At 39.7% G+C, this 22,371-nt stretch overlaps 1 protein-coding gene across 1 annotated transcript in view; it reads right to left on the bottom strand.

Moving 5' to 3' along the window:
• The window catches only part of NTRK2 (neurotrophic receptor tyrosine kinase 2), a 499,612-nt gene that overhangs the window by 121,944 nt on the left and 355,297 nt on the right, over positions 1-22,371 (bottom strand). The window contains exon 14 of the mRNA XM_007938966.2: positions 9,821-9,951. Within this exon, the coding sequence (XP_007937157.1) occupies positions 9,821-9,951 (131 nt within the window). The remainder of the gene's footprint in view (positions 1-9,820; positions 9,952-22,371) is intronic.

The raw sequence follows: 22,371 nt of genomic DNA, 5'->3' as shown, positions 1-22,371 counted from the left end.
TCCTGTTGAGGGTCTTCCCCTTTTTCTTTGACCCTCCACTTTATCAAGCATGATATCTTTCTCCAGGGAATGGTCCCTTCTGACAACATGACCAAAGTAGGTGAAATGAAGTCTGGCCATTCTCACTTCTAAGGAGCATTCTGGCTGCTATTTTTTAGGGTAATACTGGCAAATGTCCCTTTAAATACACCAACCTTATTATCATTAATTTTCATTTTGTGGGGACTGAGAATAGAGGAGGAAACACAGGAAGAGGGAGGAGTGGGAGAACTTTACCATTAATCAAGAAGGGAGCACTTATATGACTGTCATAAAAAAGAAAGAAAATAGCCATCTGTTTCAGAAATAAACTTGCCTGGGTAGAGAACTTGAATCGATGAACTCTTGATACTCTTTCTCATAATTTTTTTTCATTGTTCCAGAATTGGAGAGAATAAGCTTCCTCTTTTGAATCCTTATACATATCTGACAGAAGTGGTTCTAGTTGGTTCCTTTCTCACAGATGGCCTTGTCTGTACCATGTGACCACCCTGGATGACCAGACCACAGTCACAATCCTAGGTACCTGACCTGGGATGGCCAATCAATGTACTGGCCAGCAGCTGTAAGTGGCCTCCTGTGAAGACTGTGCAACACTGCAGATGACTAATCAGAATAAATCAGTATATTCCTTCTTCAGGAATCGGAAGGTGAGGAATAGAGACAGTGTCAGTGTAGCTGATGTGGAAGCAGAAGCCAAATATTAAGGAGCAGCAGAGACAGCTGCACTAAACTAACAAAGAAGCCTACAGGAGAACTCCTGAAGTCTGCTCAGAGAATAAAGGTGGGATAGTCATAAGGGTGATAGACCATGAGACTATTCTAGTCTCAGTGAGGCTGAGATACAACAGCTCATGTTTGAGTTGGCCATCTTTCATTTTTGCCTGTAAGACAGATCTCTTCCATTTTTACTTTTGGCTATAGTATCTCTAATATCCTTTGGGTAATCAATGCTTCCTCATCTTTAGTCTATGTGTTTTGGGCAGAGTTGACTCCATCTTCCATTTCCAGGGGTGGATGTGTGCTCCAGGCATAGATAATGAAAATATTCCATACCTCTGGCCAGAGGGCCTGGTGACACAACCCAAGATATGCCAATAAGAGACAGACTTTGGACTTTGGCAACTACTGGGAAGAGAAGCTCTTCTCTTTTTTTTTTTTTTTTTTTCCTTTTTTCTTTTTGGCTTGCTATAATGGCAGGATCTAAGCCTTGAGCCATTGCTTCTAGTTCTTTACCACATTGTGGGGAAAATCTGCCTGAAAATCATGTCAATATAGAGGAAAGAAGAGCCAAGAGATGAAGAGAGAGATATGGGAAAGGAAGGAAAGAGGGAGAGGAAGGGGAAGGGAAAGAGAAGAAGAGAAGGAAAGAGAAGAGAATAAAAAGGAGTGGAGTGGAAGGGAAGGAAGAGAGAATTGTTGATCCCCTAGATACAGTTATGCCTGAAGCTATTGAATTCTTTTGTTTTCCAGTAATATGAGCTAATAAATGATCTTTTCGGCTTAAACTACCTTGAGTTGGGTTTCCAAGGAGCATCACATTGTTCTTCTTGTGAAAGTTGATTATGATGTGTCCCTTGTATGTCCCTGTAGCCAAAACATTCTTTCTTATTTCTATCTTTTGTGTTAAATTTCTACTTTTTTACTCTCATCCTTTCATGCACATGGGCATAACTAATATGCTCCTCTGTATTACATAAGTGACATTATAATGAATTTATTCTATTTGGTTTACCTGGTCACATGTAAAATTAATAAATGAAAACATAGTGCAGAATGAGCATTGGAATGTGATAAGGAGATCAGAGTTGTAGTAGTTGTAGTTGTAGCTCTGATACTAAATGACTTCGTACAAGCAAAATGACCTTGAATGAGCCATTTATCTTTTCTGGGATCATTTTTCCTCATTGGAAAACTGTAGAGGTTAAGCTAGAGAGTATCACAATAAATAAAGATTGAAGTTGTCAAATTTTCATACATCTTGGTTCCAATCGACACCAATGGAAGCACCAGTTAAGAAATCAGACAACATATTGCACTGGGAAAATCTGCTCCAAAAGACCTTTTTAAAGTGCTAAAGAGCAAAGATGTCTCTTTGAAGACTAAGTACACCTAACCCAAGCCATGGTATTTTCAGTAGCCTCAAATGCATGTGAAAGCAGGACAATGAATAAGGAAGAATGAAGAAAAGTTGATGCTTCTGAATTGTGGTGCTGGCAAAGAATACTGAAAGTACTATGGACTGCCAGAGAACTAACAAATCTGTGCTGGAAGAAGTGCAGCCAGAATGCTCCTTGGAAATGAGAATGGCCTGACTTTGTCTCACCTGCTTTGGTTATGTTGTCAGAAGGGACCATTTCCTGGAGAAAGATATCATGCCTGGTAAAGTGGAGGGGCAGCAAAAAAAGGGAAGGCCCTTTGGACTTTTGGAACTATTGGGAAGAGAAGCTCTCTCTTTTTTTCTTTTTCTTTGGCTTGCTGTAATAGCAGCTTCTAAGTCCTGGGCCATTGCTTACCAATTCTTTACCATAAGCCACGAGATGGATTGATACAGTGGCTACAATGATGGGCTCATGTATAGCAAGGATTGTGAGGCTGGTGAAGGACCAGGCAGCAGTGTTTCATTCTGTTGTACACAGGGTTGCTATCAGTCGGAGCCAACTCAATGGCACCTGATAAAAACAACATATATATATATACACACACACACACACACACATATGTATATATATATACACACAAAATATATATATATTTGTGTGTGTGTGTGTTTGTGTGTGTACACACCATATATATATAGTGATTCAATCATTTCAGCAAGGAATTCTCATTACATTGCATTATTCTGCATGTATGATTTTTACAGTTCCTTTCAGCTACAAAATTCTATGACTATCAATAGTTCTTCAAATAATTTTCTTTGTAGAAACACCAACTGGCTACTCTTTACTTTATTGAAAGAGTTGGTCCATCCATTCATCCATCTATCTTCTTTCATTCACCCACCCATTCATGTATCATTTCATTCATTTAACAAGCATTTACCACTTGCTGCTACATATTTAGGCAAGCCCTGGTACTGCAAATGATTAAGTGCTTGCTGCTAACAAAAGGTTGGCAGTTTGAACTCATTCAGTGGTTCCACAAGAGAAACGACCTAGAGATCTGCTCCCATGAAGATGACAGCCAAGAAAGCCCTATGGGGAAGTTCTACTCTATCACATGGGGTCACCATGAATCAAAACTCAACTCAACAGCATCTAATAATAACTACATATTTGGTGGTAGTGGTGGTTCAATGGTAGAATATTCTCCTTCCATGTGAGGGACTTGTGTTCAATTCCAGACCAGTGTACCCCATGTGCAGTCACCACCCATCTGTTAGTGGAGGCTTGCATGTCGCTATATTGTTGACTTTTCAGCAGACTTTCCAGACTAAGACAATTAGGAAGAAAGGCCTGGGTATCTAATTCTGAAAATCAGCCATTGAAACCCCTATGGATCACAAGGATTTGATTCACAACCATTTCTTTGCGTGCATACTATTGCCATGTGTTGGGAGCTGACTTGACAGAAGCTAAAAACAACTACATATTTGGCAATGAGGTAGAAGCCATGGTTCTCACCCTCGAGAATGTACCACTCTTAGAGGAGAAAGAAGGAACTCTGGTAGCGTAGTGCCTCAGGCACTTGACTGTTAATCAGAAGGCTGGTGGTTCAAACCCACTAGCCACTCCTTGGAAGGAAGGTTGGGCAATCTACTTCTTTAGTGATTCCACCTCGGAAACCCAAGGAGGGGTCGCTATGAGTTGGGTCTGACTTGACAGCACATAACAACAACAACAACAAGAGGAGGCAGATAGTCATATAATTCATTATATAGGTCCCAGAACAGATATATAATAAAAAACCATGGCAAATGTTATAAAGGAAAAGTGCAGATGCCTTAATAGCACATAATAGGGAGGGCTGGTCTAGATGAGGGAGAAGAAAGAAGGAAGTCTCCCCAAAAAGTGCAGCTTGAACTAAAAGCTAGAAGATAAGAGAGTTATGTGGACAAAGGGTTCAGGCTGGGGCCATTCTAGACCCAGGAATGCCAATAATGTGTTGGATGGTACTTTGGGGCTTCTTCTTGGTAAGGTTGTCAAGGGTTTATTGGTTAGCTTTTCCAAAACCCTTGGTGTAGAAAATCATCATTAATTCCTCTGTTGACAAGAAGGAATTCAAAAACATGAGAAGCAAAAACTCTAAATCGGATCCTGAAGAAAGTGCCTGGCGGAACTCAGAGTTCACCATTTCTTATCTTGTCAAGTCTTCTTACTGATTCCCTTTAACTTGTATCTCCAGGAAGTCATTCAACTCACTGGTGATGGTTTTCTCATCTATAAAACAGGAGGCTGGAGTTATATACATGTGACTTCTAAGGTCTCTGTAGGAGCTCTGGTGGCATTGTGGTTAAAGCATTAGGCTGCTAACCATAAGGTCAATGGTTTGAATCCACCAGCTGCTCCATGGGAAAAAGATGAGGCATTTTGCTTCCGTGAAGTTTTACAGCCTTGGAAACTCTATGGGGGAGTTCTACTCTGTCCTCTAGGGTTGCTTTGAGTCAGAATCGACACGATGGCAGTGGGTTTGGTTTTTGGTTTTAAACTCCCTTTAGGAACAAAAGCCTGTCTATCTACTTCCAAAAATCAGCCATTGAAAACTGTGTGGATCACAATGGTCTGATCCACAATTCAAGTATGAGGATGGTGCAGGACTGGGCAGCATTTTCTTCCACTGTGCACTGGGTTGCCATGAGTCAGGGGTCAAATCAACCACAGCTAACAGCAACAACAAGGTGTTTTCAGTCATGTTTCTACAAATTCATTTGAGTTACTGGGCAAGAGCAAAGTGAGGTGGAGTAGCATGGAGGCCCATGAATCCTGCAAAGAACATTTGTGGTTATATTTGAAAAAACAAAAATCAGCATGCATTCATAGTACAAGGAAATGTAGTAGGAACTATTGCTATTGAAATGCCAGCTTGGATGGAGCCAAAAATAGCTAATGCATCCAGGGCTAATGCAGGGAAGCTGCGATGAAGCGTTTCCTTGGCAATTGAGTTACTTAAAGGTAAAGCAACTCAGTTTGATCAAAGACTGGTTGCTCTGCTCTCATCTCCTCTATGGGTTCTGCAATTGTAATGCTCTGTAAAGGGAAAAAAATCGTCGACAATCTAGTTCACTTAAAAAAAAGGGGGAGAGGGTTATCAAAAACTATCACGAAGAGAGCAATCCAGTTGGATCAAAACAGAGACACTAATGGGAGAGGCACACTCAGCCCCAGATGTGTCCCAACATGCCTTAGGATTCATCCTGTCCCAAACCTTTTCCTGCGAGGCCCTGAAGCCCTTAAATCATAGGCAGGGGGAGCGACACCAGAATATCCAGGAACCCGACATCTGTCAGTCTGAATGTAAAGTCTTGGATTTCAAACCAGAGTTAGCTCCTTCTCAAGAAGTCAAGAAGGAAAAGAAGACAGACAATAGCTTCTATTTCTTAGCATGCATAATCCATGCTTCAGAGGTTGCTAGGCAACGGGCTGAGAGGCTGTCAAACATCCCTGGTACCTCCAATGGGAAAGAAGCAACCCAGCAGCCACTGCACAGAGGTGAGAGGCTCTGCCATCCTGGGAGGCCACGTTCAGATTGTTTCATTCCAAAAGGATCATTGTGGCCATGGCTGCACTGGAGACGTTTTCATCTGAGGCATATTTAGATAGTATTTGAATATACTTCCCACAGTGGCCCTGTAAATGGGCCAGTCAGGCCAGCAAGGCACAGCTCTGTGCAGGTCTGTGTGTCATTCCGATCCCATCCAACTCTTAGGTGGCTGCAGCTCTGGCACCCAGAGAGTTAAAATGGGGAAACTCTCTAAAGCTTGAAATCCCTCTAGCACATAAGCAAGACCTCAACAAAAATTCACATTCAAGGTCAATGAGATGACAATTCATGGGTTTGTGACCATGAAGTTAGAATGAACTTTTAGGCTGTAGGCACTTTGTCCTCATTATTTGAGATAAGACTTTCATGTTGAACCTCAACAAGTGTACTGGCCAAGAGACAAGGTTAGGATTTGACAGAGTAAAATTCTTTTTAAATTTTCAGCCAGGCTGACTAAAAGGCAAGCACTTTTCATAGATCATTAATTTGAAACATTTATTTGGCAAAGTCCCTGGGTACAAATGGTTAATGAAAACTGAAAGGCTGGAGGCTTGAGCAGATAGAGTACGCTCAGATATACCTCAGAAGAAAGGCCTGATGATCCACTTTTAAAAAACCCGCCACTGAAAAGCCTGTGAAGCACACTTTTACTCTGACACACATGGGGTCAACATGAGTCAGAGTCGACTTGATGGCAATTGTTTTTGGTTTATGGTATTGGGTCAAGCCAAAGGTCCTAGGTCCAGTTCAGACATTGGATTAGGGCAATAACTGGAATTTCAACCAGAGAGGGCCTCATCAACCAACAATGGTGAGGGGGGATGCATTCAAACAGAAGTGTGCCATGGGTGGGCAGCTGGAATGGTATATGTTCTCTTCCATAGATAGCTCAGTGACCAGTAGTTAAACACTGCTGTCTGCCTGCTAACCCTTCAAGGTTAGTAGTACTGTCTAAGCTCTGAAGTCTTGTTTTAGCACTTGTTTGGAAGGAAATGTAATGTATGAATTGAAAGTGTTCCAGACTTAGCCATGCCTTTTCCTTAGGGCATTGAAGAAATATAGTGAAGTAGACACAGAATAAGGAATGATACTAAAATGAACCAACACTTGTCTGTCAGTTTGTCACACTTGTCTGTCAGTTTGTCATACTGTGGTGGCTTATGTGTTGCTATGATGCTGGAAGTTATGCCACAGGTATTCAAAAAACCAGTAGGGTCACCCATGGCAGATAGGTTTCAGCAGAGCTTCCAGACTAAGACAGACTAGGAAAGAAGCTCAGGTGATCTACTTCCCAAAATTAGCCAGTGAAAACTCTATGGATCACAACAGAATATTGTTCAATATAGTGCTGGAAGTTGAAATCCTAGTTTGGAAGGCATTCAAAATACACAGTGGGTGCAACAGTGAACTCTAGCACACCTAAGATCACGAAGAAGGCACAGCATGGGGCAGTGTTCTGTTGTACGTGGAGTAACCATGAGTCAGAGCTGACTCAACAGTAACTACCAACAGTAAGGCTGATGACCTCCAAGTAGCAGTGGGTAACAGAGGCCTAGAATATGAATCCATGGTCTTCAGTTTCCTTGGGTAGAACAATGGCTAGGTTAGGATCGAAGTCTCTGAATGGTGCAAATAGTTATAGTGCTTGGCTGCTAACTGAAAGTTAGAATCCACCCAGAGGTATCTCAGAAGAAAGATCTGGTGGTCTACTTCTGAAAACTCTGTCACTGGAAACCCTTGCAGCATAATTCTACTCTGACACACATGGGGTCACCATGAGTTGAAGTCCACTTGAAGGCAACTTGCTAACTTAGAATTCTCTAAGAATCTCCCAGTTCTACCATTTTATCAGTCTAGAATCTATAAATATAGAGACGGTTTTTTAGTCTCATTTATCCCAAAAGAAAAAAAAAAAGAGAAAAAGAAAAAAGCAAAGACTTCAGACATAACACTGCCAAGTGTCTGAACATTTTGTGCTAAAAAAAAAAAAGAAGAAAGGAATCTTTTTGAGTAAATTAAAGCAGACGCAGTAGCAGCAGCAGGAATTAAACACCCCCGAGTCTCTGCAGGACTCCTACTTTGACACTTCTACCCTATTTGACCGCTAATCCTCACATCTCTATAGGGCTCCTCTCCTCTTTCTCTCCTGTCTTACTCTCCCTGCTCCATTTGCCTATCTTTGTGAGATTATACATATTTGATAGACATTAAATGTATCCTCCCTAGAAGGTCTGTCCTTTATGCACCCCAAAATGCAGGTTTTATGAGGCTGAGAATTTGAGGATATCACTACCATCCAGGTTACCCTTGATGACAAGGAAAGCAAACGCATGATTTTTCTATTTGGACAAACATAATAGATTCTGTGCTTAGTCTACAGAATGGATAGGTTCAAGAATAATTGTATTTATCTCCTCAGTTATCCATCACACACATAATGAAGCATTTTATCAAAAAGTACAACAGTAACAATATATATATGATTAAAATAAAGATGAAAAATTGTCCTGGTAGTAACAAATGCCATTCATACAAATGTTGTGTGCTTGACAGAAACAAAACTCAAATCCACAATCACCTTAATCACCAAGAAGTAATATTGTTTCACAATTTAAGAATAGCCATGTTCATATTCATTTTACACTCAATTCATTTTATAAAGATATGCCTCTTTTAGTTGCTATATGTATATTATCCAACACTTTATTTTTTTTCCATCTTGACAATGTATTTTAAAACATCCATTGAAATCTTTTGTGCTATTTTTGTTAATTCTTATGTTTCACAGGCCTCAGTAGAAATTTTATCCCTTTTTAATAATGTTTATCTCAGTGAAGATCAGATCTCCTGAGTTTGTTGAGAATTGACTATAATGAAGGGCTTTCAGACTTCTTTGTTTCAGTAAGAATATTGTGTCTCCCAGGGATGGTGAGGAGTCCCTGGGCGGTGCAGTTAATGTGCTTGGCTGCCACCTGAAACGTTGGAGGTTGAAGTCTACCCAGAGGCACCTTGGAATAAAGGCTTGGAGATTTACTTCTGAAAAATCAGTCATTGTAAACCCTGTGGAGCACCGTTCTACTCTGACACACATGGGATCATCATGAGGTGATGGAAGACATAAAAGATACCATCCAACCTAGGTCTGGCACAGCTTTTGCTGAAGTCATGTCATGATGTGTAAAGTCCTGGGGCTCTGGACACATTTGGGAGGAACAAAGTAAGGTGTGATAGAAGATTCAGGAGAACAGAGGCTTAGAGGAGAAGTGACATGCACAGTTCTTCCTTCCAGAACCTTGAACATGAGACTGGCTCCAGCTGAGCTTGGCACAAACCTACTAGTTGTTGTTGTTGTTGTTATGTGCCATTGAGTTGGACCAAACTCATAGCGACCCCTCCTTGGGTTTCCAAGGTAGTATCACTACAGAAGTAGATTGCCCCATCTTCCATCCGAGGAGTGGCTGACGGGTTTGAACTGCCAGACTTCTGGTTAGCAGTCAACTGCCTTAGGCACTACACTACCAGAGTTACCATGAAATCTGAGGAGACAAAATTGAGTCTCCAAGACTTAGCTGCTGCTTAGCTGGTCAAATTCTGTTTGACCCCATTGACCTTCCTCCATCAATTTAGTCAGCATAGACTCAGAAGAGTTGCTTAGAGCTTTTCATAGCCTACAGATGAGTAACTTGCCTATAATAGTTGGATGTGCTCCATATATCCTTCTGACTGTCCATTTTCCCACTGCCATGGAGTCGATTCCAACTCATAGTGGCCCTATAGGCTAGAGTAGAACTGTCCTCCTATAGGGTTTCCAAGGTCATAAATCTTTACAGAAGCAGAATGTCTCATCTCTCTTCCACTGAGTGGCTGGTGGGTTCAAACAGCCTACCTTTTGGTTAGCAGCCAAATGCTGTAACCACTGCACCACTAGAGCTCCTTGACTATCCATTTTGTTAAAGGAATCTGAACATACGTACCACAGCAAACATAATTTGCTCCCAAATTGATCACTAAAAATAAATAAAACATCCACACATTAGTGTGACCGTGATTAATGAGATATTCTGGAGTTTTCTCTTACCTTCACTGCCACCAAGATCTTGTCCTGCTCAGGACAGAGGTTATAGCATTCAGCTAGGAAAACTTTTCCAAAGGCTCCTTCTCCTAGCTCCCTTTTCAGAACAATATTATGGCGCTTGATGTGCTGAACAACTGTAAAACAAAGCAGAATGGAAGTTGGAATCGGAGCACATGGAGGCCAAGGCAGATGGTGGGGAGTCAATGGTCTATATCCAGAGCTCGGCTCCCAAGACTCTCTCCTCTCCATAATGGCAGTGTTCATCCTCATAGTGTGCTCCAAATAGCTGGAAGGAGGTTCCACTGACCAACTGTATGGAGCACAATTGTCGTTTTAGATGGGGTAAAAGCAGAGATGCAGCAGTTGACTGCAAAATATCTTTAATGAGATTTACAAACTAGGAAAGGGGAGAGGTGAGAAGGGAATTAATATTAATGACAGGCCTCTTGCAGGCCAGATGCTTTGCATGAATTTGTTAGTCATGTGCCTGGTAGAGAGAGGCCAGAATCATAGCTAGAAATCCGTAATTCTTCGTTAAGCCACCTCAGACTTCCAAGGGAGACAGACCTAGAAGACACACAGGGAAAATACAGAATCTGAACATTGCTGATTATGGATTTGGCCTCACCACAGTTTGGAGAGGTGGCCTAGCCCATGGTTGAGCCCCAGTGACTTATTTTGTTTAGACTAGAAAGTACTTAATTGCTAATGGCTGGGTTTCTTTACCCCTTTCTAAGATCATGCCTTACACTTGGCTTGCGAAAGCCAAGAAGAGACAAGAATAGATGATACTAAGGAAGAGGATATTTCTCCCTATGGTCCAGAGAACAGCTGGTCCAATTCATCTGTTCAGCTGCCTTCCTGGGGCAGAGGTTAGAAAGCAGTCAAAAGTCCTTCGAAGCCCACCATGTACAAGGTGTATACCAGATATACAGAAGGACAAAGCCTAAAAGGAGATTCTGTGTTGTGCTGAATCCCTTTCAGGGTCCTAGCGGATCTCAGCCACCATCCTTTTCTGAATTCTCACCCCAAATGGTAGTACTGTAATGAGATTGTGATGCCCTCTAGAGTTTGGAACATGCAGCCAACAATATTCTCTCATTTCCTTCTCATAACCTTTCTCTAGGAGCTCTGGTAGCATAGTGCCTAAGGCACTTGACTGCTCACCAGAAGGCTGGCGGTTCAAACCCACCAGCCACTCCTCGGAAGGAAGGTTGGGCAATCCTACTTCCGTAGTGATACTGCCTCGGAAACCCAAGGAGGGGTCGCTATGAGTCAGGGCCAACTAGACGGCAAACAACAACAACCTTTCTCTACATTGTAAAAATGAAGTGATTCATGGTGTTTGAATGGTGGAGTTGGGATTTGAACCCAGGTCTGTCTGAGTCAAAAGTTAATGTTTTTCTTCTATATCACAAAGTCTCTTTTCAATCATAAATTGTGTTAAACATGACAAGAGCCATAATATATTTAAAGAAATAAACAAGAGTAAAATGTAAAAATTATCTCCTGCTTCCTCTCTGCTTAGTTCACTCTTCAAAGCCCAATTCAAATTCTCATTCTCTCAGAATGAGAACCAGTTTGACCATCAATGCCTTCCTCACCCTCTGAACCCACAATGCATCATGTGTTATGCTTAATTGTATTCTGACTTAGCTCCCAATCATTTCATGTATGTAAGCTCCCTGAGGCAAGCCCTATATATCTCATGCTACCCTGTGTAATGCACAAATGATGAATACATAAAACCAAAAACTCAAACCAGTTGCCATTGAGTCCCTGGGTGGTACAAATAGTTAAGCACTTGACTACTAACCAAAAGGCTATCTGTTTGAACCCACTCAGAGGCACTTTGGAAGAAAGTCCTGGCAATTTGCCCCCAAAAGGTCATAGCCTTGAAAATCCTATGGAGCCAAGTTCTACTCTGCAACATATGGTAAGCACATGATAAGGATTTATTACTGAGGTTAAATTTGATAACCTTTCTTAAAAAGTTTTTACTTGGCTGTAATGCCATTGTAACAACAAAAGAAAATGTAAAATGTATCTATGCACTTTAAATAATGCTAACAATAACTATTCATGAACTCACTACCCCATTTAAGAAATAAAACATCATTAGTACCTTAGGAGTCTCTGAGTGGTGCAAATGGTTATGTGCTCTGCTGTTAACCAAAAGGTTGATGGCCCAATTCTACTCAGAGACACCTCAGAAGAAAGATCTGGCAATCTACTCCTATCATTGAAAGCTGCGTGGAGCACAGTTCTACACTGCCACACATTGTGTTGTCAAATGCATCTGGTCCATTCCTTAGAAGGCCCACAGTGTTCTCTTCTGATTGTATGCACTTCCCTAGTCACCCACCAAGCATAACTAACCACTACCCTGAATTTTGTGTTAATCATTTCCTCTAGAGGTTTGCTACTAATGCTTTATTCCTAAATCAGTTATTGTTTAGCTTTGTATTTTTGATCTTATGTAAATTGAATTACAGTATGTGTATTTTTTCATATCTTGTATCTTTTATTTTGAATAATAACAATGTTTATGAGATTGAGTCCAATAGTGTGTGTAACTGCAATTATTTCACTTTTACTGCTTTATAATATTCTGTGGAAGGCTTATACCACTATTTATTTATCCATTCTATGTTGATGAATGTTCAATAAAGTTTCTTTTTAGATATAACTTTATCTATAAAAGCAAGTGGTTATGAAGGTTTTCATTTAATGAGGTTTTTTTTTTTTTTTTTTTTTTTTATCCTGATAATTCATGTGGTTTGGAGCTATGAATGCCTCCATGAACCTCTGGGAACTCAGGGTGATAAAAACCAAAAGGTCTTTTAATGTGCAACAGTATTAATGAATATAGGAACATATATTAATTTCTCATGCCACAGTACCATAGCCTGAATTTAAGAGGAGAGAAATGTGTTCATTAGGTAGAGTGCCCATATAAAGAACATGAATGTAATTCTTTCAGAGAATTAGCTGCCTTATTTAAATCTAATATTTAACTCCCTGGTTGTCACATGTTCGTTGGGAATTAAAGTGCTGCTTGATTTACTTCACACTATAACACAGATCAAGGCAAGTTTTAAACTTTTTTCTTTCCATTTGATTTATATTCTTTTTTTCTTTTCAATTCCAAGAAAATTGCTTTAAAAATAATAATAAGTTTTTAAAACTATAGGTAGAAGTAAAATTTCATCTATCAAACTGGATAGAGCAATTTTCTTTAAAAACCAAACTCACTGCCGGCGAGTTAGATCCGACTCATAGGAACCCCTCCTTTGGGTTATGAGGCGGTATCACTACAGAAGTAGATTGCCCAACCTTCCTTCCAAGGAGCTGCTGGTGGGTTTGAACCACCAGCCTTCTGTTTAGTAGTCAAATGCCTTAGGCACTATGCTACCAGAGCTCCCAGTTTTCTTATGGTGATCTGGAAATCAGTATATGTATCATTTCTTTAAGAAATCAGTTATTTTGCATTTATTTGCTTTGTTGTGCTTTGGAGCATAATATATTATATGGATAGTGGGTTTTGCTAATATTCCCTCTAAACAGAGTAAATTTCTCTTTTATAAGACTGGAAACTACTTAGAGGCATGGATAACAATTTATGCATCTATTTATTTCTCTGGTAATGTAGTGCCTAAGGCACTTGACTGCTAACCAGAAGGCTAGTGGTTCAAACCCACCATCCACTCCTCAGAAGGAAGGTTGGGCAATCTACTTTCATAGTGATACCACTTCAGAAACCCAAGGAGGGGTCGTTATGAGTCGGAATCTACTCTACAGCATGAATTTGGTTTGCTTTTTTTCATGTATTTCTGACTGTGTCATCTGCATATCACAAGTTGTTAATGAATCTTCCTCCAATCTTGATGTGTGTTCTTCTTCATATAGTCCAGCTTCTCAGATTATTTGCTCAGCATACAGATTGAACAAATACATGAAAAGATACAACACTGACACATATTTTTCCTGATTTTAAACCATGCAGTATCCCCTTGTTCTGTTTGAACGAATGCCTCTTGGTCTTTGCACAGTTTCTGCATGAGCACAACTAGATATTCTTGAATTTCCATTCTTCCCAACGTTATCCATAATTTGTTATGATCCACATAGTTGAATGCCTTTGCATAGTCAATAAAACACAGATAAATGTCTAGCTTACTGAAAGTGAAGAAAACTGAAAGCACTTACCAATGAAGATCAGACTACAGTCTTTGGTATGGATTATACCACAACATAAAGAAAACAAAAACCCAACTACTGGACCAGTAAGCAACACATGATAAATGGAGCAAAACTGAAGTTGTTAAAGATCTCATTTTACTTGTATCCACAATCAACCCATGGAAACAGTGGTCAAAAAATTAAACAACATATTGCTAAAAAAGATCTCTTTAACATGTTAAAAAGCAAAGCTATCACTTTGAGGACTATGGCATGCTGAACTCAAGCCATAGTTTCTCTCACTTCATATACATGTGGAAATTAGACAATGAATAAAGAAGAATGAACAAGAATTGATGCCTTTGAATTACGGCATTGGAGAAGAATATTGAACATGCCATGACTGCCAGAAGAGTGAGCAAATATGTCTTGGAAGAAGTACAGCTCTTCAGAAGCAAGGATGGCAAGACTTTGTTTCATATATTTTAGACATATTCAAGAGAGACCAGTTCCTGGAGAAGGACATCATACTTGGTAAAGTAGAGGGTCAGCCAAAAAAAAAAAAAAAGGAAGATGCTCAACGAGATAGATTGACAAAAGTGGCAGCAACAACAGACTCAAACAGCAATGATTGAGAGGATGGTGCAGGACTGGGCAGGGTTTCATTCTGCTGTGCACAGGGTCACTATGAGCTGGAACTGACTGGATAGCACATAACAAGAACATGTCTTTCTGACAAGACCTCACAATGCTTTACATACAGTTGGCAAGATTGATGGTTTGAACCCAGTCAGCAGCACTGTAGAAAAAGGCCTGGCAATCTGCTTCTATAAAGATTACAGCCAAGAAAAACCCAGAGAGCTTAGTTCTAGTCTGTAGCACATGGGATCACTGTGAGTCAGAATTGACTTGACTGGCAATGGGTTTGGGATTTTTTTTTTTTTTTTTTGGCGGGGGGAGTACATACCACCTCTCTCCACCTCCTGCTGACACTTTGGTTATTCCTCCTCACACACCGACCTCCTGACTCACTTTTCCCTCCTCACCCTTGAGTCATTGTTCCAGGCCTGAGGCACAGAGACAGTCAGTACCTTGCCCTTGCCTGAACTGTAGAAACACTAGGTTGCCCATTCATCCCCACGCCTGTACACAGTTCAGCTAAGAGGCTAGGCATTGGGAGCTTCGGTTTGGCTGTTTGCAAGGCATGAAGCTGAATACAGTTTATAAGTTTCCTCACATTTTATCATTCCATGCTCAGTTTAGTATAGATTCCTGAGCAGAGTCTCAGAGGCTTGCTCTGTTGAGAAGACATTGAACTCCTTTCCTGAAATGTGTGTTTGAGTTGTGTTGAAGTACTTTGGTTTCCATTCCTTGGTTTCCAAATGTGTTTAAGTACATGGTCACCTGGTCCCAAATGCTAGCAGAGACCTAGCCCCAAAGTCAGTGTTCTTTATCTTTGCATGTACAGGAAGGTGAGCCTAGTTCTAGATAGTAAGACTTAGGCTACTCAGTAAAGGGTAAAGGACTCAGGTGCCCACTGTGCAGGTATTACCAGGGGCAATAGAGGATGCACTTCAAAGAAGACAGCATCTTTTTTTCACCATAGCTGAACCCTCCCTGTCCTTTCCAATAGGAGGCAACAAAAAACCTTGCTAACTGGTCCCTAAAATGTAAAGCCTTCAGTTATGAGTAGAGCAATTTTAAGGGGGAAGAGAAATTTCTCCTGTACTTTCATCATGAAAAGCATTAAAAATTATTTCACTCTAATTCTGTGTGTTTGGCTTACTTTTTTTTTTCCAACTCTGCAGGCTGAGTCCTGTATATAGAGTTTTGCAAGGTTCTAATGCAGAAGATGAGGAGTCCTGGTGGCACAATGGTTAAGCACTCAGCTGCTAACCCAAAGATCATGGTTTGTATCCACAAGACACTCCACAGGTGAGAGATGTGGCTGTCTGCTTCTGTAAAGATTTATGGCCTTGGAAGCCCTATAGGGCAGTTCTAATCTGTCCTATAGGGTGGCTATGAGTCAGAATCAACTCCAGGGCAATGCATGTTTAATGCAGATGATAAGAGTCTCTAGGTGGTGCCAATGGTTAACATGCTCAGCTGCTAACCAGAAGGTTTTAGTCCACCTAGAGGCACCTCAGAAGAAAGTCCTGGTGATCTTCTTTTAAAAAATGAGCCATAGAAAACCATGTGGAGAACAGTTCTACTCTGACACACATGGGGTTGCCATTGGTCTGAACCACCTTAACAGCAATTGGCTTAAGGCAGGTGACAGATGGAAGGATGGATTACTCTCTGAGTTCTTATGACAAGTATCTTACATTGTCTCTCCTGGAACAATGCTACACAATTTATGAGACTAGTCTCAGAAATGTTTCTTACCAGTTGATAAGTAATGCATTGGAAGGTAAAATGGCTATGACACTAAGTGTATCATTAACTTTAGCTGACTTTTTGGGGAGTAAGACTTTCTTAATGAAGAAACCAATGCACTGATACACGTTCTGGACAAGCTCCTTACCTCATTGTCCACTCAAAAATCCAAACTCACTGGCATTGAGTTGATTCCAACTCATAGTAACCCTCTTTGGGCTTCTGAGGTGGTAAGTCTTTATGGAAGTAGATTGCCCAGTCTTTTCTCCATAGAGTGGCTGGTGGGTTTGAACCACCAACCTTCTGGTTAGCGGTCAGAAGCCTTAGGCACTGTGCCACCAGAGCTCCTCATTGTCCTTTAGCACCTTCTATATCACTGTCTTAAAGGGCCGTGTGAACATCTGGATTTATTTTGCACAAAATTTTTCTAGTGAAGTGAGCCGAAGCAATCTGTGATAAATAAGCTACCAACTAAGTAGGCAAAATTCTTAGGCACTTCCTTTCTCTGAGGTCAGTTGTTTCTTTGCTAACTCAAAACAGTAGCTTATTTGTGAAAAAAACATGAAAAAATAACTTTATAGGAAAATTTTTTTTTTTTTTAAAGTACCCCACAATAATAAAAGGATGTATCAAGAGGTGTGGAATACACCAGCAAACTCCTGTGCTCAGCATACTGAGCTGTATGTGCTGATGTAGTCAAAACAAACCATGTGGTTAGATTAGTGGACAAATAAATCTACACTACAGAATCAGGGAGAAATTGATGACCAGAAGTTATAATTGAGATGAAAGGCTGAGAATGTCTGGACATTTTTGCCATTAATGGATTTTTCCAGAGTGGAGATTTGGTGCCCTTGGCCATTTGCTTCATGTTACCAGATCTGAACAGATCTCCACTTTTGTCTTAGTATCATATTACAGACACTGAAAAATGCATTTTGTCACAAAGCAGCTTTAGTATTACAGACATGTTTGCAAGCTTCAGATGAGTTAAATGAAATTCCTGGTATAGATACCTTCCAAAAGTCAAGAATGCATCTGTGTCTGTATCCAGGACTCTTAGGTTTTGAAATAATAAATAAATATAACCCTGCCTACTTAAAGTCTGAAATAGGAAATAGGTCCTTCATATTTCCTCAATAATGTGGTTTCATAGAAGCCTTTGGTCCAGAGGGCATATTCTGCTCAGAACATGGACCTTAAATTGAACCATTTATTGAGCTATCTAATATATGCTGAGTACTAAGTGATCACCTGCTAAAAGGATAGATATTTTAAACTTTTGAACAGAAAGGTAAAAAACAATACACCCTGGAAGATAATGTTCTACTAGGAACTCCTGAAATGGCCTCTCTGTTTTCATATAGATTAATTGTGGGGCTTGCCATCAAGTTTCCATCTCAAAGGACCGAATGTTGTGATGAGAAGAGAACTTAAAGACCATTTTGGCCAACTCCCTTGGTTTGAAAGAATAGTGAGTGAGGCTCAGAAGGATAAAACAAAGCTGGGAGGAAGGTGACAGAGCTAGAACTCAGGTCCCCCACCTCTCAGAGGAGTGATCTTTGGACTTTGTAACCTGCCCCCCCCCACACACACACACATGCACAAAACAAGCAAATCATTTGCTTTCAACTCCAACTCATGGTGATCTCAAGCGTGTCAGAGTAGAACTGTGCTCCATAAGGTTTTCAGTGGTTGATTTCTTGGAAGCAGATCACCAGGTCTTTCTTTTAAGACATCTCTGGGTGGACTCAAACCACCAACTTTTTGGTTACCAACTGAGCACATTAACTCTGTACTATGAAGGGACTTTGTAATGCAGTTCCCTAATTCAGATGAAAGGCAGTTAGAGTTTTCTGATATTAAATTGATAACAGGTATTTCACTTAGTTCACTACTAGAAATGCATGAAGAAATATTCCTGTTTATCCTCTGAAATGCACCAAACATTTCACAATGAAGAAGGTTATTAGAAAATTGCCAATAAACATTAAAATGAGTGTGAAACACAAGAAGTAGAAATTAAAGACTTTGCAAAACACATGAACTTGATTTTAAATACAATTAACATAATTTGTTTACTAAATATCTTGATGCTTATTCCAGGGGCAGAATATTGAAATAGGTAACACCATTCTCTTTGTGAAAATAAATTTGTATCAAAGACAGGAATATGCTTTGAAATTTCATCTCCATTTTTATTAAGACACAATCTGGTACTAAATTGAAAATAAATGCAATTTAGAGTGCAGGCATAAAACACACCAGGGCAAGAATTGGCCAAATGTTCATAAATAATATTAATGATTAAATAGAGCATGTAACAATATTGAGCCATTCTTAAGCACTTTTCAGCAAAAAATCCCATTGTGCATTACCATCAATTAATTTTCATATCCCTGTGAATGAGGTCAATAGTCACATTTATTTTACAGATGACACCACAATTAATTAACTTACTCATGGTCACAGAGCAATCCACTTTCTTATCCTTTTCCAAGTGCTATTTCCAATGAAAGAGGAAATAAGGGTGGAAGAAGGGAATCTAACTTGTGCTGATTATTATTATGGCCCAGAAACTGTGGTGAGAGATTTACAAAGATTATCAATCTTCACAGCAATCCTCTAGAGTATTCTCATTTCCATTTTTGTATTAAAGAAAAAAAGGAGGATCAAATAATTAATAATTCATCCAAGGTGTATAGTTAATAATGGGCAGAGTTTGAATTCTTGCCACTGTTAACACTCTACCTTTCTTTGGGCTTCTTTATGAAAGAGAAAATGTATGGGACTAACTTTCCCTTTTTAAGGAATTATGGATTTATTTTGATCAATATAGTTCAATGAATCTTTCTTGTGCACCTACTATAGTCTGGACATTTTTATAGGGCCTATAAATGAGAATAAGTAAGATAACCTTTGTCCTCAAGGAATTCACAGTCTAAAGGGGCAGGAACACAAACACACACAAACACATCAGGCAATTTACTTATATCTTAGTCTTATTCATAAAATATTTTAGGTGTTTTACAAGTATATGCAAGGAAAACAAAAACTCAGATAAGAACTCAAGTTAGAGAAAATGAGGTAGCTAAGACTAGGTATTTAAGTAAAAATGACAATGTGTGGATTCTAGGGTCCCAAATGGTTATTAAAATTATTAAATTATTTAAATTATTTGACTTTGAGTTTCCTAGTAGCAAAAAACAAATGAGAAGCTTAATAATTTACATAAGTTTTACCATCTGTGCATCAAAACACAGCAATTCTTTATTAGAAAATTCTTATAGCATTTAGTTTTCAAAGGGATATCTCCAGTGGAATTTTACATAGGAATACTAAATGCCATAATGATCAATGTCCTCAACAATGTCCCTAGAGTAAATACTGAGTAACCTGAAAATATTTCTCATGGCAGAGTGATGAGAAAGATGAAAGGTGAACATGTGACACAAAAGCCACCCTTAGCCAAAGCATTGCACAGGGAGACCTGAAAAATATTGTATAAAATATAAATGAAAGTACAATAATATTTAATCATTTACATATTTTCTATTGATCTTTAAAATTCTTTCTTTGAGACCACAGTTCTTATAGCAATGGTATAAAATAAACACCAACGGGCATACTCAAATTGCTTTTGAGATGAGATTGAAAAATAGATATAATTTCCCACGACACAGTTCTGGGCCTAGGACATATTAGGAAGTAAAAAATATTTTACAAATAAATAATAGCATGAACTTATAAAAACAGATGAATGATTTAGCAAGAAATAAGAATAGTAGGAAAGAGGACATTTAAGGTGGGAGAAGAGCAACAAGAATTATGAGGAGGAAAAATCCAAAGTGTATTTAGAAGTAAAGATTTATCTTGGTTGTTTCTGAAAAAGAGCAGTAGTTGATATTCTATAATAAAAGAAGAGTATCGAATACCTCATTAAGTAGTTTAGACAAGGTTGACGCTACTTGACTGTTAACCAGAAGGCTGGCAGTTCAAACGCACCAGCCACTCCTCAGAAGGAAGATGGGGCAATCTACTTCTGTAGTGATACTGCCTCGTAAACTCAAGGAGGGGTCACTATGAGTCAGGTCTGACTGGATGGCACATAACAACAACAACAACTTGGACAAACCACTTCACTGCTTCTTTGCCTCTATTTCCTCATTTTGAAATGAGAGAATTAGGCATCTTAGGTCTGTGCCAGCACACACATTCCCCATTGTATGACTCCATGACTATTTATATAAGTCCTGTGGAACTGTTGAAGGTTTTTGTGCATGGGACAGAAGTGATAAGGAAAAATCAATAAAAATATTATTGTGACAGTGAATGTTAGATAAATGGGAAGACTATAGGCAGTGAGGGAGCTCTGGTAGCATAGTGCCTAAAGCCCTTGACTGCTAACCAGAGGGCTCGTGGTTCAAACCCACCAGCCACTCCCCAGAAGGAAAGTTAGGCAATCTACTTCCATAGTGATACCACCTCAGAAATCCAAGGAGGAGTTGCTATGGGTCGCATCTGACTCCACAGCAATGGTTGTGTTTCATTGCGTTATAGGCAGAGAAGCCAATCAAGGTATAGACAAGGACTAATTCTGAAAGAGTGCTTATGTTTGGGGGAGAAAATAATAAAAGGAGTCATGAAATAGGACCAAAATGGACAAAAAAATCAGAGAGGTGGGATAAAAGGCCAAGTATATCTCTAGGAAAGCAGAAGCCAGACTGCCATGGGTGGAGGCGTGGGAAGTGAAGAAGTAGAGATGGTGAATGAAGAAGGTACCTGTGGGAGGTCAGGTGGGCAAAAGGAGTAGGGGAGAGAGGCAGACAGATCAATCTAAAGATAGAACAGTGACTCAGGAGAGTAAAGGCTGGGGGGGGGGTGGATTTTGAAAAGGAAGAAATTTGAGCATCTTTTTAAGTAAAAGGGAGTAGCAGAGGGTACTTACCTACTCACTGCTGTTGAGTCAGATCCGACTGATAGCGAACCCTCCTTGGGTTTCCAAGGCAGTATCACTACAGAAGTAGATTGCCCAATCTTTCTTCTGAGGAGTGGCTGGTGGGTTTGAATGGCCAGCCTTCTGGTTAACAGTCAAGTGCCTTAGGCACTATGCTACCAGAACTCCTATCTTAAGCATTAGTGAGCTGAAATAAACTGGTTTTGGCCATTTTGAATCAGATAATCATATGATCTACTATGCTGGGAACGACAAATTGAAGAAGAATGGTGTGGCATTCATCATCAAAAGAATGTTTCAAGATCTGTCCTGAAGTACAATGCTGTCAGGGATAGAATAATATCCATACTCCTACAAGGAAAAGTTAATACTACTATTATTCAAATTTATGCACCACCACCAAAGCCAAAGATGAAGAAATTGAAGACTTTTACCAACTTCTGCAATGTTAAATTGATCAAACATGCAATCAAGATCTACTGATTAGCACTGGTGATTGGAATGCAAAAGTTGGGGGGAAAAAAAAGAGAGAGAGAGAGAGAAGTAGAAGAATCATCAGAAATTGGGAAAGTTGGCCTTGGTGACAGAAACAATGCTGGAGATTGCATGATAGAATTTTGCAAGGCCAATGATTTATTCATTGCAAATACCTTTATCAACAACACAAACAGTGGCCATACATGTGGACTTCACCAGATGGAGTACACAGGAATCAGACTGACTACATCTGTGGCAAGAAGCAATGGAGAATCTCAATATCTTCAGCCAAAATAAGTCCAGGAGCTGATTGTGGAACAGACCATCAACCTGTCATATACTAGTTCAAGTTGAAGACAATTAAAACAAGTCCATGAGAGCCAAAATATGACCTTTATAATATCTCTCCTGAATTTAGAGACCATTAAAAAAATAGACTTAATGCATTGAACGCCAATGACCAAAAACCAGAGGAATTGTGGGATGACATTAAGAACATCATCCATGAAGAAAGCAAAAGGTCATTAAAAAGACAGGAAAGGAAGAAAAGACCAAAATG

Source organism: Orycteropus afer, unplaced genomic scaffold (assembly GCF_000298275.1).
Source record: "Orycteropus afer afer isolate SDZICR_OR568_19922 unplaced genomic scaffold, OryAfe1.0 scaffold00005, whole genome shotgun sequence".
Taxonomy (NCBI): domain Eukaryota; kingdom Metazoa; phylum Chordata; class Mammalia; order Tubulidentata; family Orycteropodidae; genus Orycteropus; species Orycteropus afer.
This window is presented reverse-complemented; position numbering and strand designations above follow the sequence as displayed.